At 37.9% G+C, this 13,780-nt stretch overlaps 1 protein-coding gene across 1 annotated transcript; it reads left to right on the plus strand.

Annotated features, from left to right (window-relative positions):
- porcnl (porcupine O-acyltransferase like) lies at nucleotides 1-13,313 on the plus strand. Its single transcript, XM_079826905.1, has 13 exons — nucleotides 1-247; nucleotides 2,963-3,136; nucleotides 6,505-6,697; nucleotides 8,450-8,493; nucleotides 8,618-8,799; nucleotides 9,334-9,464; nucleotides 9,566-9,691; nucleotides 9,786-9,886; nucleotides 9,973-10,049; nucleotides 12,045-12,108; nucleotides 12,273-12,358; nucleotides 12,509-12,619; nucleotides 12,774-13,313. Exons 2-13 carry the CDS (start codon nucleotides 3,001-3,003, stop codon nucleotides 12,870-12,872), a joined length of 1,350 nt encoding a protein of 449 aa, XP_079683031.1. The 5' UTR covers nucleotides 1-247; nucleotides 2,963-3,000; the 3' UTR covers nucleotides 12,873-13,313.
- Nucleotides 13,314-13,780: the final 467 nt, after the last annotated feature.

Consider the following 13,780-nt stretch of genomic DNA (forward strand, 5'->3'; position numbering starts at 1 on the left):
GGCTCTGCGGAGGAAGTGAACAGGGAACGCAGCAGCACGCTGGAGTCAAGTTTGGTTGAACTCCGGTGTGTTCATTACCACAACAGCGGCTGCGTTTCTCCACTGAATCTTACAGATGTTTATGATCGTGCTAACGGAATGGAAAAGACACATGGATAAGCTGGACGACACATTTCACTGGAAAATCCTCGTCCTACTTCCGGGTGTACGGTTGTAGTGCAGGATACTTCTGTGCTTCTGGAGATCGGTAAGAATCGCGTGGAAGTGCAACAGTGAGCTGAGCTCTTCGTTCGCTTCGTTCAATCTGACTATTTAGTTGGGTTACCGCCAACTCTTCTAACTTGGTTGCAAGTTCATGAATTTTGATGAATTCTAATTTTGTTTCGCACGATGCAAACAAAGGCAAAAGGCAGCATATCTGTGGAAGAGGCTGGGACTGAAACAACAGGTCCAATACGACAAAACTTGTAGAAATGAACTACTTCTAAAAGACATGCAAATTCAATCAAGCTCAGATAGTCAGTGATGTCGTAGGGCTAAAGCTCGTCTCATCCACATACAGCTGCATTATATAACCTCTGTCTGTGTAGGCAATCTAGCCATGAAGGGGATGTGAAACTGTTATATGAAAACACTGGCACAGTTATCATGCAGGACTTGATCATTCCAGAATGCTCTGTTCCTGTGAGTCCTGAATTATATAAAGTAGGGTTCAACAACGAGATTTTACTACAAGGATTTCCCCCCTGCTTTCCTAGATGGGCCAGTAGTTTAGATATTTACCTGCCCCGTCTGCATTTTCATTAGCCCCATCCATAAAAAACTCCTTAAAAAAATTGCATTCGCTTATGAGAATTTTTTTTTTTTAAATAATTGATATTACAATATAACCATATTCAATAATAAACTAAAAAATTTAAATAATTAATTCTGTGATAGATATATATTTATGAACACACTTTTGCTCGAAAACAATCTGAACATCAGTGACTGGTTTATAAAAATAGCTTTACCTATTCTAACTTATGCCAACATTTTCACGGGTCCCACCACAGAAAAGTTATACATTTTATTTATGTGTACAAATGTATTCTTTAGTATTTATGTGTGTGCAAGAACACGTTTTAGGGAGACATTCCATAGACAATGATTTTTATACTGTACAAATGGTATATTCTTCTAACCTTAAACCTACCCATCACAGAGTACTTTCAGCATGTTTACATTTTTAAAAAAAATCACTTTGTATGATTCATAAGCTGATAGGAATAAAAAAATGTCCCCACACGGACAAGGGTTTCGGATATTCCCATCTTTGTCAGGACATTGTGCCTCCATAAAAACACATATACAGTGGGGAAAACAAGTATTTGATACACTGCCGATTTTGCAGGTTTGCCCACTTACAAAGCATGTAGAAGTCTGTCATTTTTATCATAGGTACTCTTCAACTGTGAGAGACAGAATCTAAAATCAAAAATCCAGAAAATCACATTGTATGAATTTTAAGTAATTAATTTGCATTTTATTGCATGACATAAATATTTGATCATCTACCAACCAGTAAGAATTCCGGCTCTCACAGACCTGTTAGTTTCTCTTTAAGAAGCCCTCCTGTTCTCCACTCATTACCTGTATTAACTGCACCTGTTTGAACTCGTTACCTGTATAAAAGACACCTGTCCACACACTCAATCAAACAGACTCCAACCTCTCCACAATGGCCAAGACCAGAGAGCTGTGTAAGGACATCAGGGATAAAATTGTAGACCTGCACAAGGCTGGGATGGGCTACAGGACAATAGGCAAGCAGCTTGATGAGAAGGCAACAACTGTTGGTGCAATTATTAGACAATGGAAGAAGTTCAAGATGACGGTCAATCTCCCTCGGTCTGGGGCACCATCCAAGATCTCACGTCGTGGGGCATCAATGAGGACGGTGAGGGATCAGCCCAGAACTACACAGCAGGACGTGGTCAATGACCTGAAGAGAGCCGGGACCACAGTCTCAAAGAAAACCTTTAGTAACACATCATGGATTAAAATCCTGCAGCCAGGGCAACTAAGGAGCATCTCAAGGTCCTGGAGTGGCCTAGCCAGTCTCCAGACCGGAACCCAATAGAAAATCTTTGGAGGGAGCTGAAAGTCCGTATTGCCCAGCGACAGCCCTGAAACCTGAAGGATCTGGAGAAGGTCTGTATGAAGGAGTGGGCCAAAATCCCTGCTGCAATGTGTGCAAACCTGGTCAAGAACTACAGGAAACGTACGATCTCTGTAATTGCAAACAAAGGTTTCTGTACCAAATATTAAGTTCTGCTTTTCTGATGTATCGAATATTTGTCATGCAATAAAATGCTAATTAATTACTTAAAAATCATACAATGTGATTTTCTGGATTTTTGTTTTAGATTCCGTCTCTCACAGTTGAAAAGTACCTATGATAAAAATGACAGACCTCTACATGCTTTATAAGTGGGCAAACCTACAAAATCGTCAGTGTATCAAATACTTGTTCTCCCCACTGTAGCAAAGATGTGTCTGAATATTACTTCCAGACTTAGTATTTAACATAGTATGTTTATATATATATAGCTTATAAATACTCCATAACAACAGTTATAATTCACAAACACATATTTGCTAGCAAACAGCAAACATTCTGGAAATGATGCAGAATATTACTGATAGATGAGCTAGATAACGCTGCATTGTTGATATGTAAATTTGCAACAAAAAAGGTCAATGCTTTATTAAAAACCTAATGTGTTCCTTGCAAATTTATGCAAGGCACACAAAATCAACAAATGCAAGACAATGCAGCACTGGCCAAAGAGCTCATTTCCACCAACTGGCCTGAAATTGTCTCACACTATAGCCTCAGTCAGGCCATTATTGTTGAGCCCTGTGATAAACCTATCCAATAACCATACAATAGAATAATACACTTGTTTCTCCTCTCTAGACCCAGCCTGTGTGTAACTGCATTCTAGGGACATCACTATGGATTCCTATGGACGTGTGGAGTTCCTGCAGGCTCTAGCAGAGGGCTGTGTGCTGCCCACTGCCCAGCAGGGTTTAGAGCAGGTCTGGCAGCTTCTGCTCGTCTGTCTGCTGTGTCGAGTCATCTGTAGACTAGGTGAGACCATCGTGCACAACCCCAGCCCTCAAACACCTGTTAGACTGTTAGTCTTCCCCCAAAGGATGGGAACATGGCCTAAATGGTTATTGCATGGCTAACGTGTTTTTTTTAATCCATTTCACAGCAATGTGTATTGTAGCTTGGGCTGCGCAATATAAAATCAATATCACATTATGGCTTAGTGCGATTGTCAAATAAATATATATATGTACTACTGATTTCAGAGTAAAGCTCATCATTTACACACGTATAGTTCATGATACAGCATCTAAGAATAGCTTATTTACTGTGAATAGAGAACACTCAGTACAGCGCTTAACTCTGAAATCGGCATTGCATATTTAGATTTGCCAACCAATTCAAATAAAAGTGTGATGGGTTACCATTTGAAAATGGTATTAACCCTCTACGGTACGGTGTTGCCTCCAGGCAACATAGTCTATTTTAGTTTATTTTTAATCAAATGACACACCAATTTATTGGTCAAACCTATCTCAGGGAAGAAGAACTCAAATACTAATCAATGAAAGTGCAAAAAAGTGGTCACATGACCCACAGGGGTCCATTTTGTGTCCTGTTTCAGCACAGGTCAAATGGGTCCATATTTTCTCCAATGAAAAGTGCATTTTTCACTAATTTGCGTCCAGTTAATCACCCACAAAAAATATGGGTCACCTTCATATTAGTAAGTAAATAATTTTTTTCAGGAACTTTACATTATTTATCATCAAATGTTTTTGAGTAAATAACAAAAAACTGTGTTGCCTTAAGGCAACATTGTACCATAATGGAATCACATAAGGCCATACCAGACACACTAGGTTGGATACAAATATATTATTTTTAAGGAAAAGAGTTAGAATGCTCTAAATAAAATAGCATGATTTTGTAATGCACTTATAAGAATAGTAATTCACATACTATAAGTGCACATATTATGATCTGGGCTGGATTTCCCGAAACCTTCTTAACACTACGTCGTTCTTAAGTTATACCTTAAGGTGTACCTTAACGTTAATACGTGTTTCCCAAAATGATCTTAGTTAAGAATACCTTCTGTAAGTCATACTTTCGTAAGGTTGGTCTGAACCACTCTTAGCTATACCTTATCACTATTGACAGTTCATTCCACTAGTGGCCACCACTGTGCAAAAAGCTTCTTTACATGTCAGTCTATACGAATATAATTCGGAAGTTGTAGTATACACCCAGTGTTCAATTAGGCTAATTGAATTGTTTTTTGTTTTGTTTTTTGTATGCAAGGATTAAAATTGACATTAAACTAATGGTTATTAGCTTTTTAATTATATTATCCAAAGGTACATCAGCTGGCAAACCATTATGGAGTGTATTTAAATGGAATGATTGTGGAGGGGAGTTTGGTCAAACTATGGCAGCGATACAGCGAATAGTTGTGCTAAATCAAAGACGCGGCCAATCCGCGGAGCCATTTCTATGTGCACTATTTCATCCGTGAAAACTTTAGTCCCCTGGCTACCATGTCCAAAGCTGCAATTCAAAATTAATTTCGCCTGCCACGACAGCAAATTCAGCAGCTTTTAGATCTTGTTGGTCCGACTTTGTCAAGACCAACTTGACGGAGCACCCCAAAATTCAGCTGCTGCCACTCTTCTCTTTCTTTCTTTCTTCTCCGCTATAGTAGCTGTTGATTATGTTTTGCGTGTTGCGCCTTTATTGAGTAGGTCATCCAATGACAGAAATTTGTGATTTATTCCAATAATGTGATGCGGGCAATCAACTCTGCTTGTGGAGTAAATGAAGACTATGGCAAAATATATTATGATAATATAAATGGCATACTGCCCGTTAGTGGGTTGATGCATGATACGTTTGGGCATTAGAGGTTGGAGGTTCGCACAATCATTTCAAAATTATATAAATTATCCACGGTTTTTAATTTAGTTTGCAATTTTAATTATATTTATAAGATCTCACGAGTCCTGATAAATGCAATTTCAACTATTTCTGAAGTGCTTCTGTTATAAAGAACACCGCTGTCTCACATAACGCAGTTAAACAGCCCCTGTATAGAGTGAATAATCGATTTTAGAGCTATTGATAAACAAATTCAGCACCGCTGCCACGGACAGCGCCTGCTAACGTCGCACTTAAGAAGGTATACCTTAAGCAACCTCCTAAGGTATAGTTCAGGGAACACGCCTAGAAATGGGATACCTTTAGTTAAGTTATACCTTTAGAGTCTTCATAGCTCGCTAAGAGACAACGTTATCGGGAAATGCAGCCCTGCACATTTTCTATTGCACAAAAAAGGTATAAAACACAACTGCAGTTGATGAGGGTGAGGATGAGGTGTTGTACTTTAATGAGGAAGATGAGGTCATAGTGACAATACGGCAGGGAGAGAGTGAGGGGGGGAGCGAAGATGAAGATGGATGTGAAAACTTGATATGATGGTTTGGTAATACTTGGGTTCCACGATGGTACAATGTTGCCTGAGAGCAACAGCTGAATTTCAAATGTTACTTTTAATTAAATATGAAATTTGTATTACATTAAAAACTGGATAAATGTGTTTGTTCAAGTGTCTGGTTAAAGAAATTGATGTTTTCAATAATTACATTTATTTTTTCTACATGAAATGTTTCAATTTGTCCGTTGTGGTACAACGTTGCCTTGAGGCAACAAACTTTTAAAAAATAAAGAAACGCATTTTTTTTTGGAAAATGTTTATTGATATTGTCATAGTATCCAATTTTAACCAGGAAAAACACCTCAAATAATTTTTTCCTCATTGATATCCTATTGCTTACCATAGAGGGAAGCGTAAATATTGGTATTGTAATTTCAGTAAAATAAAATTATTTTATGTAATAAATAACCACAACAAAATCATAATAATTATTATTGTTTTATAGTTACATTGAAAAAATGTGGTGTATGATTTACTTTGAAGACTTTTTTTACAGCTAGTTTGCTAGTAAATTTCACAAATAGTTGCAAAGAAATGGCAGGTAACGCATTGATTTAAAGGTGAAAGTTTGAAGCAGAAAGAGTGCTTTGTTTTTATATATTTTTTATTAAGCTTTTCCTAAATCGTTCTGCGCTAACAAGATTTTGCCGTTAAAAAAGTCTTCAGAGTAAAAAGTTATTTTTCAGAGGGTTTTTTTATCATCAGTAGCTATTCAAGTTATCTAGTGAAAATTCCTGTATCATTTTATATCACAATATATATGGCGGAAAAACAAAATCTCACAATGTCAGTTTTTCCAATATCGTGCAGCAAATATCCACACTTGATCTTGTTATATCCAACTCATGTTACTGAATCGGTCCATCTGTTGAGTCTTGATGTGGCAGGCTAATAGTGTGTCTCTCTTTGTCAGGTGTCTCACGTCATGTGAAGCATCTGAGCTCGCTGGCAGGCGGTCTGTATGTGCTGTACGTGTTCTTTGAGCTGCACACGATGTGGGTGATTATCCTGAGCCTCCTCTGCTACCTCATCCTGCTCCTCAGCATAAACTCCAGCAGCCGAGGAGTCTTCCTCTCTGTCGTCATCCTCATCTACATGCTGATGGGGTCTGTCATCCACTGCCAGTCATGAGACTACTGCATAGCTAGGGCTTAAAGGTCCCATGGCATGAAATTTTCATTTTATGAGGTATTTCAACATTAATATGAGTTCCCCTAGCCTGAATATTGTCCCCAAGTGGATAGAAATGTTGATCGGGGTAAAACCGAGTTCTGGCTGTCTCTCTCTGCCTTTGAGAAAATGACAGGCCCGACTAGCCAATCCTGAAGGCTCCTGGTTTGACGTCCAAGCAGGCACGGTTTCCTCCCTTTCCCCCGCCCAGAGAATCTGGCACGCCCATGCAAACACTCGAGAGATCATTAACGTTACTTGTGAACGAGTGAACACTGGCAGTTTCTCAGTGTTTGGATGTACAAATGAAAACAGAAGTCTTTCTTCAGTTCCTTCTGATCTGTGATCAGTGATTTCTGATGTGTAGCTAATTATTTATTATTTGTGGACACGCAGCGGCTTCTCTCTCTCCCGACAGAACGGTGTTTTCGTGTTTTCTATCTTGAGAGTCAGTGTTTTTGTACGTCCTCGTCGCGTCTATCTGTTCTTAAATGTGCATACAGTCTTTTCTGTTTAACATCAGCAGTCACATCTTTAGAGATAAACTTCACACACGCCGAAGCTCGGCCTCCAACATCCCCGACCCCCAGTACTGCATCTGGCCCACAGCGGAGGCACCAAACGCGGCGTGAGATTAAGCAGAAGGAGGGTAAGCGTGAGGGTATCTGGGCTAGGCTAGCCAGCTTTCCCCACAATAAACTGGATTACATTCGATTACAGCTGTTGTGTCTTTGTTTGCGCTGTGTAAGTTACTCAATGCGCGTCAACGACGCTATTCATATGTTTGGAACATATCTAGAAATAATGCTATATTCAACACTTACTAACTCGTTCATCTCGCTGTAATGATACATTGCATGTGTTACAAAGTTGGTAGAATAATGATGAAGAGGACTCGGTGTGACTGGGACTCGTGTTTATTCAGAACTCTCAGATACAAACACAATAAACTCGCGCTGACTGACAGCGCTCTCATAACTCAGTAGTTACTATAAATAACTTTGTTAGCAATCGCTTCGTCTCCGTGATGTCCGGTTCGCGAACGAATCATTCTTTTGAATCGGTTCTTTTTAGTGAACCGAACCAGTTCACCAAATCGGACTGAATCGTTCTGAACGGTTCGCGTCTCGAGTCAGCGCTGATCCATAATTTACTAAAGTTACTAACTTTCTGACATGAGTGACAGTCCCTCCGACTAGAAATAAACTAATAACCTGAAGTATATGCTAGTAACTACAACAGTTCACCCTGAACTGAGACATGCTGAGAGAACTGATGAGAAGTGAACACAGGTCCATCCGTCTCTCTGGCAGACTCGTGCCTGCTCGTGCCTCGTTAAACCACGCCCCCTCCGCTCATTTAAAATGCAAAGATGTCAGCCAATCACAACAGTGGGCGTTTTTACTGAAGTCTCACAGCAGACACGCCTCTTGAAGCAGGGCATTCAGCCACAGGGCAAACAGCAGTATAGAAAAAATGCCTTTTATTTCTAAATTATGACATTTTATGATGTAAAAATCATACTAATAATATAAGTACACCTCAGGAAACACTATAAAATAATAGAAAAATGCCATGCCATGGGACCTTTAATGAACACAGAAAACTGCTTGGTTCAAATGAGAAAAACTAGACTCCGCTAGTATTTGATCACAAGTGGTCACATAATTTGTTCATTTTTGTTGTAGCGAGCTTCACATGATAGATGCAGCAACCTGGCATAAGATGAGAGGTGTGTCTTTATTAATTCATTATTTATCTGCATATTTTACATCATATTATACGTCATGTCATTTTCCTCAAATGACACTCATCATCGCATCACGTCCGGTACTGACTGTTTTGGTTGTGTCCAGGCTCTCAGATGGTGGTGGCCATGAAGGCCATCTCTCTGGCCTTTGACCTTGATCGAGGCGTTGTGTCCTCCTTTCCCTCCCCGCTGGAGTTCATGGGATACCTCTGCTTTCCGGGAACCGTCATCTTTGGCCCATGGATCAATTTCACACGGTACACAGATGCAATTAATGGACGTAAAATGGTAAATACAATTATTTAAATGATTCTATTCCTATTTTTATCATCTTAATCTTATATATCTTTTTTGTATTATTTTATTATTGTGAGCTCACTCATTTATTTTTACCCTGTCAATTTTAGTTTTTCCTTCCGTTGTATTAGTGTGAACATTTATTTATGTGTATACAGGGGCCTGAAAAACAATATATCAGTTTCCAAAAAAATATTAAGCAGCTCAACTGTTTTCAACGTTGATAATAAGAAATATTTCTTGAGCACCAAATCAGCATATTAGAATGATTTCTGAAGGATCACGTGACACTGAAGGCTGGATAAATTACACTTTAATATTTATTGACAATAAATAAATAAATGCTGCCATGGTGAGCGTGTCTTTAAATGCATATGCAGAAATTGACATTAATATGTGTTTTGCATGCTAAATGTTAAAGGGAAAAAAAAGATTTTAATGAAGAGAAGATAATCTTTATTTGTGCTGAGCGCTTTCCATCAGGAAATGTTCTCATTCAATAACTATCTAACTTATCTCCTGCAGAGCGTTGGCTGGTTTGGAAAGATGGCTCTGAGCTTTCTGAAGAGTCAGATCTGCCTGGTTATTTCCAACTGTATTGCTCCTTATCTCTTTCCTTACTTCATTCCCATCTACGGAGACGGACTTCCTCGTAGGTGAGCTGCTCTTCCCTCCCTCCCTCCCTCATAGGGATTCCACATCTAAAGGAAATGAAATTGTCTGTTTAATATTGTTTTTATTGGCTTTTTGTCCTCAGGTGGCTTCATGCTTATGAAAATGCAGTGTCCTTCCACTTCAGCAATTATTTTGTCAGCTACTTGAGCGAAACAACCACTGTGGTGGCTGGAGCTGGATTTTCTGAGCACAAAGACCATCTCAAATGGCATGTACTCATGTTTTTTTTTTCGCTATTCGTTTAACTTTCTTTGTAAAATAACAGTTATTGGGACCTAATGTGACATCTTGTTAATTCAAAGGGATATTACGGTAGCTAAACCTATGAATGTGGAATTGCCGAGGTCTATGGTGGAAGTTGTTACCTCTTGGAATCTGCCCATGTCTAAGTGGCTTAACTCATGTATGTGTATTTATTCAGGTTTGTGATATTATTGATTCATATACATGTTACATATAATAATGTTCTCTGTATATTGTAACACACAGACGTCTTTAAAAGTGCACTCAAACTTGGCACTTTTCCTGCCATCTTGGTGACCTACACCGCCAGTGCATTGTTACATGTAAGTATGATTTTCAGCCCTCTGGTTATTAACATTTTCACAAGGAAGGTTTGTTGGCACAGAATCAGGTTCCATCTGTTTAAAAAGATTTGAGTTTTTATAAGGATAAAACAACACCAGATCCAGAAAAACAGTTTCCCTCTAACATGACAGCTTGGATAAAGATGGTTTGTTATCTCAGAACACCATGACCCAGATTTAAACGGCTGTCTACAGCTGGTGTGGATAGATAATTCAATCACAGCTGCCTACCCTGGCAGCTTATTCTATGTCCCCTTAGTGAGCTGTTGTAGTTGTGCATGTTAGGTTGTAACTCGCTGTGTTGCTAAGATCAAGCCTTTCATGCTGTAATACCAGTTTGACCTTTAGGAAAATAAATATATACGAATATTAGAATTTTTAGATATCCATGCATTAAAGGGATAGTTCACGCGAAAATGAAAATTAGCCCATGATTTACTCACCCTCAAGTCATCCGAGGTGTATATGACATTCTTCTTTCAGACGAATAAAATCTGAGTTATATTAAAAATGTTCTGGCTAATCCAAACATTATAATAGCAGTAATAGTTTCTCGGTTTTTGAAGTCCATAAAAAAAGCATCTGTCTGTCAAATAACGTGCTCCACACGGCTCCGGGGTGTTAATAAAGGCCTTCTGAAGCGAATCGATGCGTTTGTGTAAGAAAAATATCCATATATATTTTTTTTTTTTATATGGCTCTGCATCAGCCGTCCCCACGCCATCACTTCCGGTGAATAAGGTCAAAATACATGCAAAATACCGGCGTGATCATAGATATATACATAGACTCCTCATTAGTGCCTGCGCAGATCGGTCGAATGAGGCATTTACGTTTATATATCTTTGATTGCGCTAGTATTTTGACCTTATTCGCCGGAAGTTATGGCGCTGGGAATACTAGATGACATTTGTCTGATACGAGGTAAAAAAAAAACATAAATACTGTTCGGTTTCTCGCAGAAACCGATCGTTTTGTGTCTTAATACATCAATGTGTTTAATAAGGATTCATAAGTCTGTGTTTTTACTCTCATTGCTCTCATACTCTAAAATATCCCCATTAACATGCATTATACGACTATCACACTGCAACGGTTGGAGTTAAAAATCTTAATTTGTGTTCTACTGAAGAAACAAAGACACCTACATCTTGGATGCCCTGGGGGTAAGCAGATAAACATAAACATTTTGTTTTTGGGTGAACTATCCCTTTAAAAGTGTAACATATTGACTGTTTTGGCAATCAAAAACACGGAGTGAATGTGAATCTGTTTGGGTTTTGCTGGCTATAAATGTGGGTTTTGGAGAAAGGATGTGTGGTGGTAGGAATGAGGGCGGGTCCAATCCGATTGGATAACAGGACAGTAATCAACTGGTACTAAACTAAGACAAATATGACCGGGATGCTACCTTAAAATTATTGTAGTTGAGTGGAGACCTCTGGTGGTTAATAAAGGACATTGTACTTTTCAGAACTGATGTCTTTAATGAGAGTTTGTAATGTTTTTGACAGAAGTTTGAGTTCTATTTACCAAGGCTGTATTCATTTGTTCAAAAATACAGTAAAAACGGCAGTATTGTAAAATATTATTACAATTCAAAATAACTTTAAAATGTATTTTAATTTATTCCTGTGATGTCAAAGCTGATTTTTCAGCATCATTACATGATCCTTCAGAAATCATTCTAATATGCTAATTTGGTCGAGAAACTAAATTATATTTGTTGAAACGGTTGTGGAAACCGTGATACATTTGTTCAGGATTTTTTGATTAATAAAACATTCAAAGGAACAGCAGTTATTTGAATAGGAAATCTTTTCTAACATTATAAATCTATCACAGTTGTTTTTGATCGTTTTAATGCATCTTTTCTGAATAAAAGAAAAAAAAAAAACTTTCTGACCTTTTGATAGTAATAATTAGATTGGTACTGTATCTTCTATCATTAATTAATTATGTGTTGTTTGACAGGGTCTCAGCTTTCATCTAGGGGCTGTGCTGCTGTCTTTGGGATTCATCACTTACGTTGAACATGGTAAACAATCATTTTAGTTCATGCATTCTTGTAAAATTACAAGAGCTTCGATGCAATCAGTAATCCAATTATATTAACATTAATACTAATGCATACAGAATGAATGTGACGCCAATAGTCTAGACAACAGGACTGAAATACAGACTCTTTGTTTTTTCTTGTAGTTCTGAGAAAGCGGTTGGCGGCTATTTTCAGTGCTTGTATCCTGTCAAAGCACTGTCCAAGTGACTGCCATCACCAAAATAAGAAGGTGATTTGTAACTTTAACCAGGTTCTCCACTGCAGGATCAAATGTTTGTCTATTGTGAAATATCTACTTCACAGATTTCCACTGCAATTCCTTATGGAGTTCTATTATTAAATTGAGATCCCTTTTTCTTTTCTTTTTTTATTATTGTAGACCGTGTGGGTATATGTTGTTAACATGTTCTTCAGTGCATTGTCAATATTCCACCTGACATACCTGGGATCACTGTTTGACTCTGAAATGGACAACATGCATGCTGAGGAGGTGAGCATTTGTTTATATGCAATGCATTCTTTTTTCATATACAATGTAATGTTTCATAGAATTTTATATTAATATAAATGATCGACTACTAATAAAAATCTATTAGATCCAATTAGAAAAAGTTGCTTTATCACAGTATTTTGTTTCCACACAGGGTTACATGGCCAGTCACACCATTCAAAAGTGGTCGGAGCTAAACTGGGCGAGCCATTGGGTGATGTTTGGCAGTTTTGTGTTTTATTGGCTCATTTAAAGAGCATATCTTATTATTGAGCAATCAAAGGACCATCCACTGAACCTGAACATGAAAGATGGTGGATGCTTGCTGAGAAACCATAGACTGCCGTTTCCAACAGTCAGCATTATCTTTCCTTCACATGGAGAAGAGTGCCATAAAAAGTGCCTTACGACCCATGGTTACAGAATAATTTTGTCATCGTAATATGATTATATATGACCATAAAAAAATCAGTGTACATATTAAGTGTTATTTGTATCTCTTTTTTTGCCAGTTGTCGTCTCTGTATGGCTTCATATACAGGATAATACATAGTATCTTTCAGTGTGACCATGTTATAGTCACCTTTTATAGTACATGTCTTAGAGCGGTAAACATGTTTCATATTTTTACCAAAAGGTGTAGACTAGGTCTGACAATATTTATTATTTTCTAATAAAAAAATTGCCAACATGACTATTTTTTTCCTGAATTATATATATTTTGCATTACTCAATAGCATTAAGGTCACTTTGTTCTCTGACATCAAGTAGACACTTTTATCCGAAGACACTTATCTCTAATGGTGATAGTGTGTGATGGTATTTTATGGAATTCTGAAGAATAAAAAACATCCATGGATTACCAAAGAAAAAAAGATTAAAAAAATAGTAGGCTATTACCCTAGTGCCATGTCATACGCCACAGTAAAATGTGTTTTGGTGGGTTAATTGTTTGGTACGTTTTGTTAGTTCGGGATTTTCCATCAATTAAGAATAATATGATACAAGAGAGTTTAAGCTTGGGCCACTGATAGTAATCACTGATAGTATATAAATATTAACAGTTAACATAGTGGAAATATAGAACAGAAGTTGTGTGTGCTTTACAAGTGACGTCTGACCCAGTGATGTGTCCCCCACAGTTCACACGGTATTGTTTTA

The sequence above is a fragment of the Gobio gobio genome, assembly GCF_949357685.1.
Source record: "Gobio gobio genome assembly, chromosome: 10".
NCBI lineage: Eukaryota > Metazoa > Chordata > Actinopteri > Cypriniformes > Gobionidae > Gobio > Gobio gobio.

Bases quoted from the DNA above. Each gene is read 5' to 3' on its own strand.
- porcnl (XM_079826905.1), top strand. From the start codon at position 3,001: ATGGATTCCTATGGACGTGTGGAGTTCCTGCAGGCTCTAGCAGAGGGC. The intron at 8,494-8,617 runs GTGTGTCTTTAT...GGTTGTGTCCAG, and splicing joins AACCTGGCATAAGATGAGAG to GCTCTCAGATGGTGGTGGCC. The intron at 8,800-9,333 runs GTAAATACAATT...TATCTCCTGCAG, and splicing joins CAATTAATGGACGTAAAATG to AGCGTTGGCTGGTTTGGAAA.